The 19,873-nt window shown below is 31.0% G+C and overlaps 1 protein-coding gene across 3 annotated transcripts in view; it reads left to right on the forward strand.

Annotated features, from left to right (window-relative positions):
- The first annotated feature begins 7,971 nt into the window (after positions 1-7,971).
- LOC149420061 (organic cation transporter protein-like) overlaps positions 7,972-19,873 on the forward strand; it is a 38,306-nt gene continuing 26,404 nt past the window's right edge. The window contains exons 1-2 of one of the 3 annotated variants that reach the window (XM_089637464.1): positions 7,972-8,095; positions 8,877-9,012. In XM_089637464.1, the coding sequence (XP_089493590.1) occupies positions 8,952-9,012 (61 nt within the window). In that variant the 5' untranslated portion in view covers positions 7,972-8,095; positions 8,877-8,951. Of the gene's footprint in view, positions 8,165-8,876; positions 9,013-19,873 lie in introns of all 3 variants that reach the window. The other 2 variants (XM_089637465.1, XM_089637466.1) reach the window with 2 other exon arrangements.

Consider the following 19,873-nt stretch of genomic DNA (forward strand, 5'->3'; position numbering starts at 1 on the left):
AATGACATATTATTATGTATTATATATTATATATATTATATATTACATATTATTATTTATAATGACATGTTATGATATATTAGTATTGTTTCAAAGATGAATATTAAAAGTTTTTGTAAAATAGTGTGACTCTGGTTATATTATTACCGTTAGTATTTCTCAGTGATGTGTTATGCGTACACTTCATTAACCCTTAACCGGAATCATGGGTCCGATTGGACCCACGATTCCGGTTAAAAAAAAAATTAATTTCTCCCAACCGAGTGGCATTAGAATATCGCGATCCTAGCTAATCTCATTGCGAGGCAAATGCTAGACGTTCGGCACTAAAAGTTTACCCATGATAAAAGCTACGTAAGTTTTTTTTCTTTTGTTTAAATTAATATTTCTTAAGTTAAAATGGCGGGATGAATAAGACTCAACATGTAGTCACAATTGCAATGATTTTAAGGATGCTGTTGATATATTTAACGCATCAATCACTAAATAGAAACAGATCTTGGTAAAATTTGTATCATATATGCAAAATTAAATACACTTATCGTCATCTACTTACACGACTAAATTTGGAATTAACTCCTTATAATACATTGAACATAAGCCATACAACGCATTACCTAGTAATCTAAAACTTCCGGCAACGAACAAAAAAACATTGGCAAAAGCTCTTAAAAGTTATTTCTTCAGCAGTTTTATTAATGACTGACACATTCTTTCTTTGGAATTCGAAAATAACTTCAGCGTTTGTTTATTTTAATATATCTATGTTGTCTTGTCTTTAATATAATGTTGTCCTTCCCGAAATGAGTTTTGTAAACTCACTGGGAATAATACATTATAAATTATTATTTTGTAATAAATAAAATAAATAATGAAATGTAAGTATATCAGTTTCCGAAAATGGAAAATAATTCATTTTAAAAGTTATTTCGTTAAATAAACGTTTAATTTGAAGTCTTTTATTCACGCCAGGTTTTGACGTAATAATATTAAAGTTTATTTTTAAGGCTAGTTTTTTAATTATAATTTTTTTTTAAATTTAACCCAAACTAAGAACCGGAGAAACTATTTTAGGATCAAATTTTTATATTTTGGTTCAAATGGGAGAGTAAAAAAACTAACTTTAACACTTGGCATCAATAATAATTGGCCGCAAAGTTAACAATCGATTGTAATTTGAACAAGATTGCTCATATAATGCATTATTTTCAATTTCTAGAAATTGAAATACATACTTCTCATTATTATCTAATTTATAATAAAGTATTATTAACATCTCAGATTCCTCACATATTTTGACAGGTCGGAGTATTTCCGTTTTGCAATAAAATTCTTATAAATGGAATATTTCTGTACGTATCCCTAAACTGAAAACGGTTTTTGAAAGGTAATGAAATACGCTATCGAATTTTATTGTCAGGAAAAAATGTTATTTTGAAATACATATACAAGTTTAGAAAGCTAACATAAAAAAAGTTTAAGTACTTAAAATTAGTGGTGGCGAAAAAAAAAATACAGATAATACAAAATACAAATAGGCGTTTTATATAAAAATAATTACTAGAAAATTCTCTTTTTTTGTAATTGAATTTGGAACCTTTGGTTTCATAAAGGTTCACATTTTGAGAATTCTATGGTTAATTTCTAGATTTGAGTATAAAGCGTGATATTTTTCTTTCTAATACCGTTTAGATCATATTTCTCACCATAACAATAAGGGAGACAAAACGATTTTGGTGACATCATACGAGTTGTTGAAACCAATCTGAACAAATTAGCCTGAAACAATAAAATGTTCGAATTAACCAGTGGAACGTCGATGGGTCTCTGGAGAACATGCGAGCATTCTAATATGCCTATTAGAATAATTCGTTGCGATATAACCTTAATGCTTAAAAAAATGTACGAAAAACAAAATCAGCGTGGTTTTGGCAAATAATACGTTAGGTTCCATTAATATTTTTCTGTTTTATGCTTCAGCTTTCAGCAGGTTAAGCGTGTCCCTATTTTCTGTATATTTATCAAAAATAATAATTAAAAACTTAACCTTTTAAGTTGTCATACCCTTAAATTAAATATACCATTACTGAGAGATAGTCCAATTATATTCAATTTTCCAATTATGTCCTAAATCCTGTTTCTAAATTTCACAAATAAACAATTAGTTAATGATAATTATGTGTTAATCTTGAGTGACCTACCAGGTATGTATGGTACTGTATATTATCTCCATATATAGTTAGTAATAACATAGATCATTGTATAGATCAGGTGTGGCGAACCTAGGACACGCGTGCCCGAGGTGGCACGTTTGATCATTTGGATGGCACACTAACGATTTCCAAGTTCAATTTTTTTTTTTGATAGTTAAAAAAATATTTTTTTTTGATTTGACCAGTTGTTTCAAAAATATCTGAAAAATCCAGAATTGGGTTGTTTAAACTCAAATTTAACTTACGTTGCATTTGAAAATTTCATTCAATGTTCCCCGCCGAAACTGACAATTTTTCCAGAGAAATCGATAGGAATATTTTTTTACGCATTACTCATTGAAAAATATAATGAGTTACTAGACCTCGAATGGCTTTCAAAATTAATGTTTTTTACTGATTTATGCTTACATTCAAATGAATTAAATATTAAATTGTAAGGCGTTAACAAAACAATTATTGTTATGTTTGATTTAATCAAAGCATTTCAAGCTTAATTACAAATTTTTGATCGTGACGTTGTACTCCTATATAACACCTTCAAATATTTCCCAAATACAAAAAAACTTTTTGCAGAAGAAAAGCCAGATCAAATCAAATTAACACAAGAATTTTCTGTAGTTATTCAATCGATAATCAACGAGTTATCTTCGAGATTCAAACAATTCAGGAGATTTGAAAAGATATAAAAATTTATTTTATATCCAGATACACTCAGATGACCTCAATTTGGAGATTTTCGAGTGGCTAAATCTAGAAGATTTTGAAATGCAATCGAGTTCGCTATGGAAACAAAAAAATGTTGAAAGCGATCGATTAACGAACATAAATAATAAAAATGCAGAAGAAGAAATAATGAGAACTTGGAAAGCCATTCCAGAAATCTTTGGCGAGTTAAAAAAACTAGCGAGAGCAATATTATCAATTTTTTCTTCTACATAATATGCTTGTGAGTCATTATTTTCAGAAATGAATTTCATAAAATGTGATTCAAGAACGAGAATGACTGATGAATCCAGTTGGTCGTGTGTGTCACTAAAAGTGACGAAATATGATCCAGCTATAAAGAATTTGTCATCGAATGTACAACAGCAAAAATCTCATTGATAAATAACTAATATGTACATTTATTGATTATGACTTTATTTTTATGACACTCTATTGTAATTTTTAAGCTTATGAATAAAATTTGAAAAAAAAAACTTTTTTTATTTTATCTATTTGGTTAATTTTTTTACAGCTTGGGCACGCCTCACAATCTAGAAATAATATTTGAGGATTTTTGGCACGCGGGCCCAAAAAGGTTCGCCACACCTGGTATAGATCATAGAAATGTATTATATATTTGTACATCGCCCTTAAAATCAATACAAATACAAATCATCCAAACATTATTTTTATTTAAGGTGAGTTGGGGTAAGTGAATTTTTGGGGGAAGTTCATCTAGGCCTTCTAACTTCTTTGAATACAATATTCAAGCGCTGCCATCTATGAGAATGTAATATAATTAGCTAAATCCTCATTCTGACATATAGATGGAGCTGCTTCATAAACACAGAGAGTTGTTAGAGAGCTTCAAATTTTGGCAGTTGGTTTTAGTCTGCGTGCGAGTTTTGAGCGCTGCCTTCATTTATCTATAACTTGACAAAAACTGGTGCTAGGAAGTTACAAATTGGTGAGTACTCTATAATTGAATTGAGGTTTGATGTGTATATATTTGCATTATGAATATCTTAAAGAATTGTGATTTATGAGACTAGATTCACTTTCCCCATAAATTATCATGCTGGGGTAAGTGCTACTAAACTGTAGATCCACTTCCCCCTGATATTTTTGTATGGACGCAAATGTTACTAGTGATGTGCATACTACTTTAAAAAAACGAAACACAAGCTTAATTAGTACCATTAGAAATATGACAAAGATTAACAAAAATAACCCATGTTTGTAAGTACATTAATGTAGCTTTACTAAATTACCAATATTATAATGTTTGTGAATGGGTACATTAACTTCACAATGCTGTTCTTTAAATACCCATATTATTTTGTGATATTTTTTAAAACTTAATAAAATTGTTAACCTCAACACAGGCTTGTCCTAGCGAGGTTAAATATATTGCAATGAAATTTATAAAACCTACCATGTAAACAAACATTGAATAAAATAAATGTATTTTACAAACGAGATTAGTTTATTATTAAGATATTTCAAAAATAAAGTATAAAATGAAGTAGGTAAAAACCTAAAAAATCAAATAATTTTTTTTCAGAAAGCAAAATGCCTAGGAATTATGTTAGAAAGACTTCTAAGGCTACTTCTTACACGAAAGAAAAACTGTTGGAAGCAGTGGAAGAAGTAAAAAGCGGTCGCATGAGTGGTTACCAGGCTGAGAAATTTTTCATAATACCCAGATTAACTATTATGGGCTACGTTTCTGGGAGGCGAGGTAAGAAATCTACCACCATGGGACGAAGTACAGCCCTACCGCCTGAAGTTGAGAAACAATTAGCTGAAAATCTACACATTATGGAGAAACATGGATTCGGTCTTTCAAAAAAGGAAGTGATTGAGTTAGTTTCTAAATATATTGCGTGCAACAATTTGAAAACCCCTTTCAAAAATGGCATTCCAGGTCACGATTGGTTTGCGGGGTTTTCAAAACGCAATAATTTGTCAATTAAAAAACCCCAGCCTGTTGAATATGCCAGGAAAAGGGTGTTAGATCCATTCATAATAAATGAATATTTTGATATTTTGACAAATACAATCGAAAAACTAGACCTTCAAAACCGTCCTCATCAAATTTGGAACTTGGATGAAACTAGTTTCTCTAAAGATCCTAGCAAAACAAAAGTAGTTGGTCTTATTGGATATCCTTCCACCAGAACAATAAGTTCACCGGGAAGAGACAATACTACAGTTTTATTGGGGTGTAGTGCAGGCGGAGATAAATGTCCACCCCTGATTGTCTTCAAGGGCAAGTATGTATGGGATGAGTGGACCAATCCTGAAAAGAATTCAGCTACGCGGTATGCTGCTACCAAAAACGGTTGGATGGAGACAACAGTTTTTGAACATTTTTTTACCAATGGTTTCCTTCCAGCAGCAGGGCCAGTCCGTCCAATTCTACTTATTTATGATGGCCATACTACACACATAAGCTTAAGTCTAATTGAGGAGGCCAGAAAACAGAATGTAACCATATTAAAATTACCACCTCATTCCAGTCACATACTCCAGCCATTAGACCTAAGTGTGATGAAATCAATGAAAGATGCTTGGGATGAAAAACTTGTGAAATGGCAACGCCTGCATGTAGGTTCCAAACTACCAAAAAAAATTTTTTCATTGATTTTAACAGATATATGGAATAATCTTGATCCTCAGGTAATAAAAAATGGTTTCAAAAAAAGTGGAATTCATCCACTAGATAGGATGGCTATAAATATGGAAAAATGCGATCCTGTATCTTTAGCACGCTGGCTAAAATATGATTCTAAAAAAAAATTAATGAATGTATCAGACATAGAAATAATAACTACTACTGATTTTGAAATGTGTATTGATGAGGAAAACATAAAAATAGATAAACCAAGTCACAATTGGAATGCGCAACCAACAAAAACATTACCTGAAAATCCACTATCATCAATAGAAAATATAGAAAATATTGAAAAATTTTATGCCATACCTTCCACATCTAAAGAAGTCAAACCTTTTAAAGAACAATTTGTATCACATGTTGGAAATGACCCAATTCAGTATTCCGAGTCTTCTACTTATACTACCAAAAATCACTCCCTTAACCCGTTGAAGAAGATTAAAATTTTAGAAGACCGAATAATTAAAACAGCTAATTCAGATTTTCTGTGTTCTGTAAAGGTCAAACAATCATTTGAAGAGCTTATGCTGAGATCTATACAAAAAAACGAACCTGCTAAAGTAAAAAAGACGAAAGTTGCACATGGTGCGGAGGTTATAACATATGATGATGTCGTAGAGCGTTTAAAAAATAAACTAAATGATTCGAAGAAGAAAATTTGTTCAAGCAAGAAGTCTAAAGTGATTAATAAAAAATTGAATAAAAAAAATATCACAAAAAAAACGCCTAGCCTGGCGTCCGAAACATCTGTCAGCGAATCTGATTGGAAGTCTAGTTCTGAAGATGAATGCGACTATTTCCAAAATCTATTAATGGAAGACGTGGAAGACAATCAAAATAACGTACCTTTAGATGATGTTCTGTCTATTGACCATAATGGCATTTTGCAAGAACTGGATGTACAACCAAATTTAAACGTTGAGACAAAAGTTGGTGATTGGATACTTACTAAATTTATAGCGAAGAAGAGCCTCAAACACTACATAGGAAATATTATAAAAAATGATGAATATAAGAAGACAGTCAAATATGTACGAAGGGTTTCACATTTAACCAGAGAAAATCATAACGTATTTTCATTCCCGAATGTTGATGACGTATCCGATATTTATAACGCAGATATTATATCTGTTTTTCCAAACCCTTTAACTGGGAGAAGAGGAGAATTCGTTTTCAAAATGTCCTTTAATGGTTTTAATATTCAATAAGGGATTTTGTATGAGATAAACTCTTACCTGTAAAAGAAATTTTATTTTTTTATTTTTTATCATTTTAATGTCGGAAACAAAAGGTTCCGCAAAGGCGTTATTATTTCCACATATTGTGTAATTTTTTAAAATCTAGTAACCAAAATATTAGTTCCTATAAAAACATGTTAAGTTCAGTTATTAGTAGTAAATATATATAATTATAATAACATTGTTAGTAAATATTGTGAAAAATAATACTAATACATTAAAAAAAAAGTTTGTTTTCATTGCCCCATCACTAGTCATAAAATGTTGCACTTACCCCAATCTGCCAAATAATGTTTGATTTATGACGTATATTCCACTATATTCAATATTTTCAAATGGCGAAATTGTGTGTTTAGTGCGTTTGATTGGATTGGCAATTAAACATTTTTATTCTTTTAGCCAAAAATCAAAATATTGAGGATAGATCCACTTACCCCGGAGGCGGGGTAAGTGGATCTATCAAGACCTTTTTTTTTTGAATACTTAAAAATCTAATAAAAACAGCAGATTAACTTCTTGCGATAAAACAATTTGATTAAGGAATAGTTAATATTCCTCGTGTAAAAATTTTAATGCGATGGGATAATGCTGTGACGTATGGGATTACTTTAAACTTCATCTATTCATTTTATACAGTGCTCTTACCCCAACTCACCTTACAATAAAAAATATAAATTTGTTTTAGACCACTTTAATTTTAATTGTACTCTATCGGTTTCGGAAGCACCCTTCCTTCGTCAGGAGAATATTAAAACGAGAATATTAAAAAAAGTTTTAATATTCTCCTGACGAAGGAAGGGTGCTTCCGAAACCGGTAGAGTACAATTAAAATTAAAGTGGTCTAAAACAAATTTATATCTTTTATTGTAAATTATGACGAGCCACAAAGTAAATGCTTATTACAAATATATTATTTTTATTATTTACTAAGAAATTAGTAGGTATTTTAATGTTGGGTCCGTTTGAACCCTCGATTCCAAATACGATTGTCAACATGACGATTCCGATTAAGGGTTAATTAATAATAATATTCTTTGATGTCTAGAAGTAGAGAAGGCGATTGAGAGCAGAATCCTATAGTGTATACCGTCTGTACCTTGCAATGGGAAATAAGTTTCAATATAGTTAATCTGGTAGTCAACAGGCAACAGTAGGCAGACCACAGTCGCTACAGTCAAGTCTAGTGCCTGCGCGGGTCACAAGGTTCTCGGAGTGCTACAAGTGATGGTCCAAGTTGCGTGTGGAGAAATTGAATCTCTAGTGTAAATTAGAAAATACATTTTCTAACTCAAAATATAAATATTTTTAACTTTATAAAAACGCGATTTTTTGTAATACTAATTTTTTTCTCAAATATCCTCAAATATTCTCAAATATAGCACCATTTTCGTTAGATACATTCTAAAGGGCGCTTGAAATTTTAGAAAATAACTTAAAACTATTATAAATTAGATTTAACAGTTAGGACGGCTTAAGAAATAAATTATACTTGTTATATTATGTTTTTATTTCACAATATTTACAGAAGTCCGCGATCTGTGAAATGGTTCGTACGGTTTTTTTTAGATGAGTGTCAATATTATAAAAATAATAAGGCTGTTGATCCAAATTATTAAAAAAAGATTTAACAGTACTAAAGAAAATTTCAAATTAATGATTTTGAATGATCACATCGAGTGTTTGATATAACATTAGTAATAAATAACTTATTTTAAGATCTTTTCTTAGCTTATTAAGATTATTGTGCAAACTGTGTGAAATTTTCCATCGTAATGAATAGAACGTCGGGAAAATGCATTTACGATTGATTGATAATAATGCATTCATTTGTATTTTGGTAGCAATTTAATAGTTTTAAAACTATTTATTTGTAAGATTCAGATATTTTCTTACGGAATAATTCGTTTTAACAAGACTTGTTTTCCGTGTTTTGTTATTCAGAATAACTAAAAACATGTTTTTATCTAAATGGTGGTTGTATTTTCATTCAATTTATTCTGGTAAATAACTACGTATTGTTTATATTTTTCTCCTTTTCGACAGTAAGGGTATTATGAACTTGAACAAAAATTGAAATCAGTGATTTAATAATTAAAAATAAATAAAAGTGATTAAAAAATGACTGAAAACGAACGAGAAACGGTGAAAATAGAACTGAAAGATCGCAAATCTAGTGATGGTAAGTAATAAAACAAGACATATTCAGTTTTACTCTAGTCATTAATTATTATAGGCAGGAAGTGAAACGGTAATTTGTACCAAGAGAAAGGAAAAAGATGTTCGTAACTATTCAGTTTATATACATCATTATATAGACTCGGTTTATGCCTCTCTTGTAATGATTGAACGGTTACCCAACCTTAAAAAAAAACAGAAAATAACATAGATTTTATGAATTGCGTGATGGACAAATGAAGATGCACATATTTTATGCAACAAATTGATTTGCTCGAATCAAGAATTTTCACTAAAAAAATTATTCTAATATTTAAATTAGAGAAAAATAAGTTTTGCTAATACACAAATATTTTTTTTTAAATTATCGGTAATTCTCTTAAAAACGGGATTGCAGGGCGTTTCCTGATAAACTTTTAATAAATTCCTAATCTATCGGATCACCTGCATTTGCCTTGACAATATATAATGACGAAATACGAAAATATTAAAATTTTTATGAACACGAGTTCTGACATCTTGATAACATTTTCCTGTTCTACCAAAATTTTATCAGAAAACCTATAAACGCATTCGTTAAGCGCCTGCAATCCCTTCTTTAACCGGATTACCAATAATTTGAAGAGATTCTTAATAAACTAGCAATCCTTCTTTATTTTCTTTAGTAAATACTTTTATTTTTTTAAATTCCCGGGTTACGAATAACCTGACAATAATTATTTAGAAAATCTCCTTCCCCCACCATAGTAAGAAAATGTTGCTTGTGTTGTGTGTAGAACTTAGCCAGCCGAGGAATTGAACTCACGACTCCTGGGTTGGACCCAGACTCGATACCAACCCATTTATATTATATTTCTCAAATTTTATAATTATTGTAATTAATCTAATGATCGGTGATTGCTTCCTGTTTACTCATCTAATTACCTATGAAAATATTTTTCATGTGCTAAATAAATTAATAATAAGATTCTACTACCAAACCATTTAATTTATATCCGGAAATACATTTCTGCACAAAAATGACATACTTACTTTAATCATCAAATGGTACTTCCCACGGCTTATAGAATTTTCCCTAATTCTAAAAGCTAATCCCAAAAAAAAATAGTAAAACGAAATACCTAGTTAAAAAAGGGGTAATTTAAAAAAATACAATGCATTAAAATATAAAAAATTGAAATACGTTAGAAAATTCCTAGATCGCATTTTTTTAAATATACTTTACATCATAACAATATATGTATATTATATCTAATAATTTGTGTGTTTGTAATAAGCAAACAAGTTCAAGAATCTCCACAAAGTATTTTGGACAGTTTCTGTTCTTATTTAGAAAATGTGCTAAAATAAATAAATATGAATTGAACATAACATTTATAGACTATGTAAAAAATGACGGTTATTGTAGCAGTGATTATTGATAAGTTTGTCTAAAAATAACTCGAACATTATCAATATCTACCACCTTTGACTTCGGGGTTAATCGGAACACTTTGTTCAATTGATAACCTTTTTGTCATTTTTTATGGATCTGCATCAGTTACTATCCGCACTATTACAATCCATTATATTTGACTATAACCTAAATTAAATTATATTTCGACAGAGAAAAAAATTTATATTAAATTAACTATGTCCAATTTCGGGAATATGCGAAGTGCCTATGTCTATATGCATATAATTACCGATCTATGTCCAGTTTTGAGAATGAGCAAAGTGCCAACGTCTATGCGCATAGAATTACCCACCTATGTCCTATTTTGGGAATGAGCAGAGCGCCTATGTCTATATGCATAGAATTACTCATCTATGTCCAGTTTTGGGAATGAGCAAAGTGCCTACTTCTATGTGCATAGAATTACCCACCTACGTCCTATTTTGGGAATGCGCAAAGCGCCCATGTCCATGTCCCATATGCGTAGAAATGCCTACATATGTCCAATTTCGGGAATGAGCAAAGTGCCTATGTCTATGTCCCGTATGCGTAGAATTACCTATCTGTGTCCAATTTCGGGAATGACCAAAGTGCCTATGTCCATGTCCCATATGCATAGAAATGCTTACATAATATGTCCAATTTCGGGAATGAGTAAAGTGCCTATGACCATGTCCCATATGCGTAGAAATACCAACAAATGTCAAATTTCGGGAATGAGCAAAGTGCCTATGTCCTGTCCATGTTCCATATGCGTAGAAATACATACAAATGTCTAATTTCGGGAGTGAGCAAAATGCCTACGTCCATGTCCCATATGCGTAGAAATACCTACATGTGACAATTTCCGGAATGAGCAAAGTGCATATGTCCATGTCTCATAACAATAATATTTAGCTAATTTATACAGTGCCATTTTCGTGAAAAATCACCTCGAGGGCGTTTCAATTTGCATAAAAATACCTATCTATGTCTAATGTTGGAAATGAGACCAAACTGCGTAAATCCTAAATACCAAAGAGATATTAAGATAGAAGCATGATCGAAGTGAGTTGTGAGTGTCTCTGTGTGCCCGAAGTAAGTTTAATTTTCCCTCACTTGAATGATCAAACATTTAAAAAAATATCAAACCACTTTTTTAAACAGATTATCTATTTCATTAACATTTCTAGGGCGAATTGGCGATATCGGTTTTATTTGCAAATTGATATAGATATTACTTCTAGGAATGATCTGTTCAGAGCCTATGACCTACATAATACATATTATTATGTATTGGGCAAACACAATGTTTGTTCAATAATTAGATTGCCTTGAAATCTACCCGTATCGTAATTAATTAATATAATATGTACTTCCATTTGATATTTCGCAATCCCGCAACAACACTGTTATAAGTAGAAAAACGGTTATTTTTATGCCCTCTTTCTGTGTGGCGTGCCGAGTATATAAATCCTACCACTGAATGTATGCTGTTATATTACCCTTAGCCAGAAATATTTTTGAAAGAATTGAGTTTTTATATGGATAAAACTATTTATTTATATTCTTTATGCGTATGTGCCTACGCAAACAAATAATTCCTCTTAATATTTTAAAGCATAACTTGCAAAAAGTGTATTTTAATAAAAATCATTAAATTAGCGCCACCTGTGAACGCGTAGATTACAACGTACTTTAACGTTTACCCTCAAGGCGATGCACTACGTCGTGTAATATTTTTAATTGAGCCGCTATCGATAACAACCCTTACGTAGATGGCGATAAGGTTTAAATTCCCGCTTAACACCATCCGCCTGTTTTGATTTATGCAAGAAAAAAACTTAGCCAAAAAGTGCCTTTTATTTTATTTTGTTGATGTTCAGGCATAAATATTTAATTTTTTTTCTATCATTTTATAAATAACTTATTTTGCCACATTATACAATAAAATCATAACCGAAAATGGGTTCATAAGTGGGAGATTTTGAACTTTAAAGCAGTTTTCGTAGGCCTTTACATTATTTTTTCTGGGCTTATAAAAAGAATTATCTAAAAAAGACTCGATTATTTCAAAGGCCAAGATGTATTCTGCTCGCAGTATTTAATTAAAGCATCTGAAACATTTCTAGGCTACTAAATTTTCAAACCAAAAACAAATGATTTTGCATTACTACGTATGGCTTCGCTTTAATCTACAAAATAGACTTATACACGAGCACAACATTTATAAAAACGTCACAAGTCGACGAACACTATACAAGACAATATATTAAATTGTACACTAATACATTAAATACTGAAAGTCGTAAAAGAAGCAATCATAGGCCATTAGGGTGCACAATGCACAATCTTCTTCCCGATAGCGATAGAACAGAGAATCGAATAAATACATTAAAAAAACTGTTCAATCTTAAGATAAGGAAAGACATTATCCTCGTAATGTGTTTTAGTTTGGAATTATTTCAAGATGGGATATTATTTTTTATTATTGCTACATTAACTCATCTATACTCAAATATAAATAATTACTACATAAAAAGTTCAAATACACGATGTACTCGAAGCAATAACAAAATCTTATTACAAATTCCGAAAACACATACTACGTTTGGTCAACGAAATTTTAAATACTTTGCGACAAGACTCTACAACATTCTTCCAGACAGCATAAAACAAAGTGATTCACAAAAAAATTACAAAGATAATGTAAAAATTTGGATTAAAAATAAGAATAGGGCCTTTACCGGTGCATTCACCCAAATTTGCAATTATTGAAGTCACCACATTATTGAGCGAATACTTCTTAATACAAGTATAGGTATGTTCAATGGTATTAGGAACTAACACAAATAATTCTGCCTCAACACAGGCTAGCCTAGTGAGGCGGTATTTGAGAAACCACAACTGTGCTTTTATTTTCTATTTACCTTCAAAATATTATGTTTGTATAAATAGTTCTTAATTTTTGTTAAATTTATAACCTTAAATATAAAAGTTACAAATTAATGTACACCTTAATATGTATGTATAGTTGTAATGTGTAAACTTTCCTAAATAAAGATATTATTATTATTATTATTATTATGTAAAATTATTAATGCCATATTAATTTATCGTAGATGTGTATTTTTTATTATTAGTTAGAAAGCGAAACGTTTATATATTTCTTTAACTATAATAAAGTAAAATCATAGAAAAATCTATTCAACTATCGTAGGTAGGTATGACGGCCTTCTTGGTCGAGGGGTAAGGCTCTCGACTAGCAAGCCGAAGGTAGAGGCTTCAAATCCCGGAGTGAGCATGTAAATTTTATTTAATCAATTTGTTTTATTTCACAATTTATTCATTTAAAATAATGTACAGAGTTTACTTGCGTCACGTTCCAGAGTGGAAGATACTCTCAGTATCGCCCTGGTGTAAGACCACCGTTCAGAATTTAAAGGTTGTTTGAAATGGCTTTCGCCGTGTTTGGCGACCAGATATGACTACCTTCACCTTCCCCATCTCCTTATTCTCCCCACTACGTTCAGCCTCACAAAATACTGCAATTCGGGATGCCATAGTTTCACTGACTCCAGACGGTTAGGAGCAGTTGCGACTCTTGTGCGGGCATCTTTCTTTCTTCCAACATTACTTCCATCTATTTTACCTTCTTATTTCATTCAAATAAAATTAAATTAAAAAAAAACAGTTAAACTTGAAATTCTACGTAAAAATGTAAGTTTGTATCAGTGTGTATGTCATAAATAAATAAATTTTAATAATAATAAACATCTTCATTAATGACGACTTTAAATTGTATACTATTCATATACTCTATATATTATATTTATGTACCTAAAAACTACACAATCTACAACCTCTAAGTCCGATGTCAGTCTTCAAAGTCAGTTTAACATAATATATTATTAATTTGACTTTATAGCAGATAATTTCGGGTGTGCGATTTTAGATATAGACTCTAGGTCAGTGATGCATAACCTTTTTACTAGAGGGCCAATTTACCAATTTTAAATTTGTTCGTGGACCACAGAAGTTAGAAAACCTACAGCTTTCAGTGTAGATTTTTTATGAGGTAAAGTTTGTTAACTTTGTTTCTGTAAATCGTATTTTTTTATATTCAATCAAAGAACGCAAAATAAAGCGCCGTAGGCGATAACATGTTTGTGTCGTTGTACGCTGTAATTTTGGGCGACTGATTTAAATATTGAAGAGTTTGTTTTGATAACCTTTCGAACAACGGAAATAGTAAAATATTTTGATCATAGAACCCGGAAACCGGTACAATTTCTATCTTAATACTCGTATATAAAAATCACGAGACACTGTGTTCGTACATGCTAATCTCCGTAACCGCCCAACCGATTTCATTAAATTTTGTGAATGTGTATGGTTGGTTACAGCTTGAAATATAAGATAGTTTAAAAAAATCAACGAATTTGTTTATCAGATTTATCATCCAAATATACATTCAACCACAAATCTTAACTTCCCTACATAGAAGGCGGTCTGTGGCAGGACAAAAAATAGATTGTAAAGTGCATTCCAAATGGTTGGTTAAATTCTAACTGGGGTCTAATCTTAATTAAATTAGAATGTAGTAAAAAATCATAATCTATTGATTCTAAAGGAATTCTAAGCCTAAAATTAATAAACTACAAAAATTTGCGTCGGACTCTTTCAATGGTAGTTATTTTCTAGAATGCAGAAGAATTAGAAAACGAGAAATGAGATTATTTAATGTGTGAATTTAAGTAGCCCTGTTAGCGATCGAAGCAAAGATTCTATTAAAAAATTATTGTACAGATCAAGAATTTAGACTATTCGAGTCATTTTGCTAGGCCCAAAGTCACGAAACTAAATAACTCCTTACAATACATTGCACATAAGCAATACAACGCATTATCTAGTAATTTAAAACTTCCGGCAACGAACAACAAAAACATTGGCAAAAGCTCTTAAAAGCTATTTCCTCAGCAGTTTTATTAATGACTAACACAATCTTTCTTTGGAACTCTATAATAACATCTGAGTTTATTTATTATAATGTATTTATGTTGTCTTGTCTTAAATCTAATGTTGTCTTTCTCGAAATGAGTTTTGTAAACTCACTGGGAATAATACATTATAATTTTGTTATTATTTTGTAATATATTATCTTATAATAAATAAAATAAAATAATAAATTCGATTGATTTTTATCGTTCAAAAAATCAGATACCCAACAAAATTTTGTGAAGAAATATGTTGGAATTTGTAAAATGGAATCCAGAAAAGCTCTGCGCCGTAGGCGAATTTATTTATTTGACGACTCTGATTATATTCCTTTGATACTCCAATTGTCTCCAATGCCCTGTTGATAAACATTGTTGTTGTAAAGTTCGGAATGTGTTCGCGGACCGCGGTTTGTGCACCGCTGCTCTACGTGTATGTTGTACGTCTATTTTTGTTTGCGATGGTCGATGATTGATTGTTTGTTCAGGTAGTTAATACAGAAATAGCATTAATATTGATCAACTTTCTTTTTACCTTTGACAAAAGGTGTGTCGTAGTTTTCTTCTCTGTCGTGTACCTAACGTCATACCTACCTTTGAAAAAGTCGTCAATATAATATATATTTTTAATGATATTGACTTTAATTTTAATTTTATGCGAAACCGCACATGAATTGTCCAGAACCAGTGGGACAATTATGCCCAAATGAAGAGTTTCTATTCCTCTGGATGATTAATTTGTTTGACATAAAGGTTTTTGTTAACAAATTATTGCTAGATCGGTTGGCGAATTATTTAAAATAATTTTGGAGGGAACTAGAGATAGATGTCATAAAGCGAATAGTAAATTTTATTTAATCACTATCTGTACCCCGCCACGTATTGCTGTGGCTAGGTCTATCTGTACAGATAGAAAAACAATAGCGCGTATTGCTTTTACGTCCAACAGATGGCGCTGTTTTATTTTTTTTATTTTTTAAAGCACGTTTTTACCTCTTGCAGGTGACATCTAGATAATATAGGTATGTATATAAACACACACGCATGTATTCCAATGTAACATTGTGTGAAAATTTTAAAGCAATCGGTTTAGAACTTTAGGAGATTTAAGATTTTGAACAAACGAACATTTATATTTTTATTTATATAGATAGATTGAAGAAAAATTATATAGATAGATTGAAGAAAAATTATAAAGATAGATTGAAGAAAAATTATATAGATAGATTGAAGAAAAATTATATAGATAGATTGAAGAAAAATTATATAGATAGATTGAAGAAAAATTATATAGATAGATTGAAGAAAAAATATATAGATAGATTGAAGAAAAATTATATAGATAGATTGAAGAAAAATTATATAGATAGATTGAAGAAAAATTATATAGATAGATTGAAGAAAAATTAAATACATATTTCAATTTGAGGTTATTCCATCATAAAAAATATTGTAATATTGTGATAATTGTTTCTATTTGAATTATTGGTGTCCAATTGTAAAAAAAATACATTATAATTTACTAATAAATTATCACATATAAAATTTTCTGACGTAAGAAAAATTAATTTGTAGGTAGGTACTATCATTTTTGGTAGTTACGTCCATGCATTTATTGCACGATTGTTTCATTTTATTGAATTAGTTATGAATTTATAAATATGTAAACAGGTACCCCGATAATGTTTTTTTGTGCATTCGTGCGTACATACCGTGATTCGTGATGCACATGGTTCGTGATGATTGTATTAAAAGGTTTTTGTTGGAAGTTATTAATGATACAGTGGCCGCCGGTGACCCACATTTTAGGATGTTCAATAAAAAAATCGTAGGTACCTATTTGAGTAAAAAAAATCTCTCCCACAATCCTTGGTATGTAATAATACATCCATTGAATGGTTTAAAGTCTTTACGTAGACAATACAATACATGTAAATGGCATTAATGTTCCAAAAATGTATTTCATTATTCTTAACTATACAAGATAGTTCTAGAGATTTTTATATTTTTTGGAACATTGTGTTCGTTAACCTATACGTAGGTACCTGAAGCTAAAAATCACGTATGACCCGTAGGGGGTCACTAGGGTCCCCCAACATCCCGTTCGAGTTCGGGAGATTTCCGAGAAATGACCCAGTTAATTGGAAAAAAAGGAAGTTAATTTTGGACGCTTTCGTATAGAAATTTTATGAAATCTCACGATCCATCCTATTCTAGCCAGTCTCCCTCTATTCCCATACAAAATTTTATATACGACCGTTGACTATCAGCGGGTTCAGACGTTTCGATTTTACTTGAAAGCAAATTGACAATTGTGAACCTTCTTTCAACAAATTTGATCAAGTTTTTAGTTAGAAATCTTAAGGCGATGCCATACGTAGTAATGCAAAATCATGTGTTTTTGGTTTGAAAATTTGGTCGCCTAGAAATGTTTCAGATGCTTTAATTACATACTGCGAGTAGAATACATCTTGGCCTTTGAAATAATCGAGTAATTTTTAGATAAGTCTTTTTATAAGCACAGAAAAAAATAATGTATAAGACCTATGAAAACTGTTTAAAGTTCAAAATCTCCTACTTACGAACCTATTTTCGGTTATGATTTTATTGTATAATGTGGCAAATTATTGCAAAATGATCGATTTTTTTGTGCATTGTGCACCCTAATGGCCTATGATTGCTTCTTTTACGACTTTCAGTATTTAATGTATTAGTGTACAATTTAATATATTGTCTTGTATAGTGTTCGTCGACTTGTGACGTTTTTATAAATGTTGTGCTCGTGTATAAGTCTATTTTGTAGATTAAAGCGAAGCCATACGTAGTAATGCAAAATCATTTGTTTTTGGTTTGAAAATTTAGTAGCCTAGAAATGTTTCAGATGCTTTAATTAAATACTGCGAGCAGAATACATCTTGGCCTTTGAAATAATCGAGTCTTTTTTAGATAATTCTTTTTATAAGCCCAGAAAAAATAATGTAAAGGCCTACGAAAACTGCTTTAAAGTTCAAAATCTCCCACTTATGAACCCATTTTCGGTTATGATTTTATTGTATAATGTGGCAAAATAAGTTATTTATAAAATGATAGAAAAAAAATTAAATATTTATGCCTGAACATCCATAAAATAAAATAAAAGGCACTTTTTGGCCATATTTTTTTTGGATAAATCAAAACAGGCGGATGGTGTTAAGCGGGAATTAAAACCTTATTGCCATCTACGTAAGGGTTGTTATTGATAGCGACTCAATTTAAAATATTACACGACATACTGCATCGCCTTAAGTTTTAAAGTTGACCAACTAAAAATAAAATGTATAAACCCTCTGTAAACGAAAAGTGAAACGCATTCCCCAAACATGTATTATTATTAAATATATAAAAAATCAGCCTGTGTGTGTTTGTGCTCGCAAAACTCGAAAAATAGTCAACCGATATCGCAGAAAACTTCAAAGTTTGTTCTAATTAGTGCCAGGAGTGCTTAGAAAGTGGTCTGGGACGTCCGAGGAACGCTTGACGCAATGTGTCGGCACCGTATTGAGATACGGAGTCGATGTAATGTAGTTTTTTAACAGTAACATTGCTATATACAACAATGAATGGTGAGTCGGAGACGTTCGAGAAAGACATTAGCAATATCTACGCATTGGAGGGTCCACTAGTACATTATATTATGGCAACCAGATTGCAGCTGTGCACCGCTCGGGGTTTTTTTGAGTCAGAGCTTACCAGATGCAGTTATGACTTACGACTTGTGATTTATGACTTATGACCCTGCAGACGGAAAAATGGATTTTTTAGATGTATTGAATACCCAATGATCTTAATATTATTATATTTGGGAGTGTATATATTATTACTCTAAGGTATACACGGGCCGCCCCTGGCTGATGTACGACTCCATTGCGACGAGCTGATTAACGATTCTTTTATTTGTATTAAAACAATATAATTGTTAACTGATATGATAATGATTTAAAAAAAAATATACGTCACATTGTTACAAAGTATCCAGAGTTTTAATAACACGGAACAACTACATTGGTTTTTAGGTTAAACTTATAAAAAAATTACAAGAAAGTTCCGGATATTTATCTGAGACAAATTTAACATGTGGCAAAGGTCCGACACATCGTTGTATTATCTCTAAAAAATAAATGAGTTCTCACTTAACGACGTCAAATCGCTCTATATTAGGTCAAAACCCAAGCATTGTTTGTTACAAGTTTTTTAGACATTGTTAACAGTTCCGGTCCTGTGCCGGTACGATTGGAACAGACTTGCCAGGGCGCCAAGGAACCTAGGAGCCAATGCACTAATAATACAGGGTTTTCCAATAAGATGTGTTATTTTGATATTCAAAGAAACTTTTCCCGTAAAAAATCTATGTTTTCGTTGCTTGTGTGGCCAGTAGCGCCGTCTTGTTAAAATTAAACTTTGTCCAGATCAATACC

Source organism: Hesperophylax consimilis, chromosome 11 (assembly GCF_061612785.1).
Source record: "Hesperophylax consimilis isolate HC1 chromosome 11, BYU_Hcon_1.0, whole genome shotgun sequence".
Lineage (NCBI taxonomy): Eukaryota > Metazoa > Arthropoda > Insecta > Trichoptera > Limnephilidae > Hesperophylax > Hesperophylax consimilis.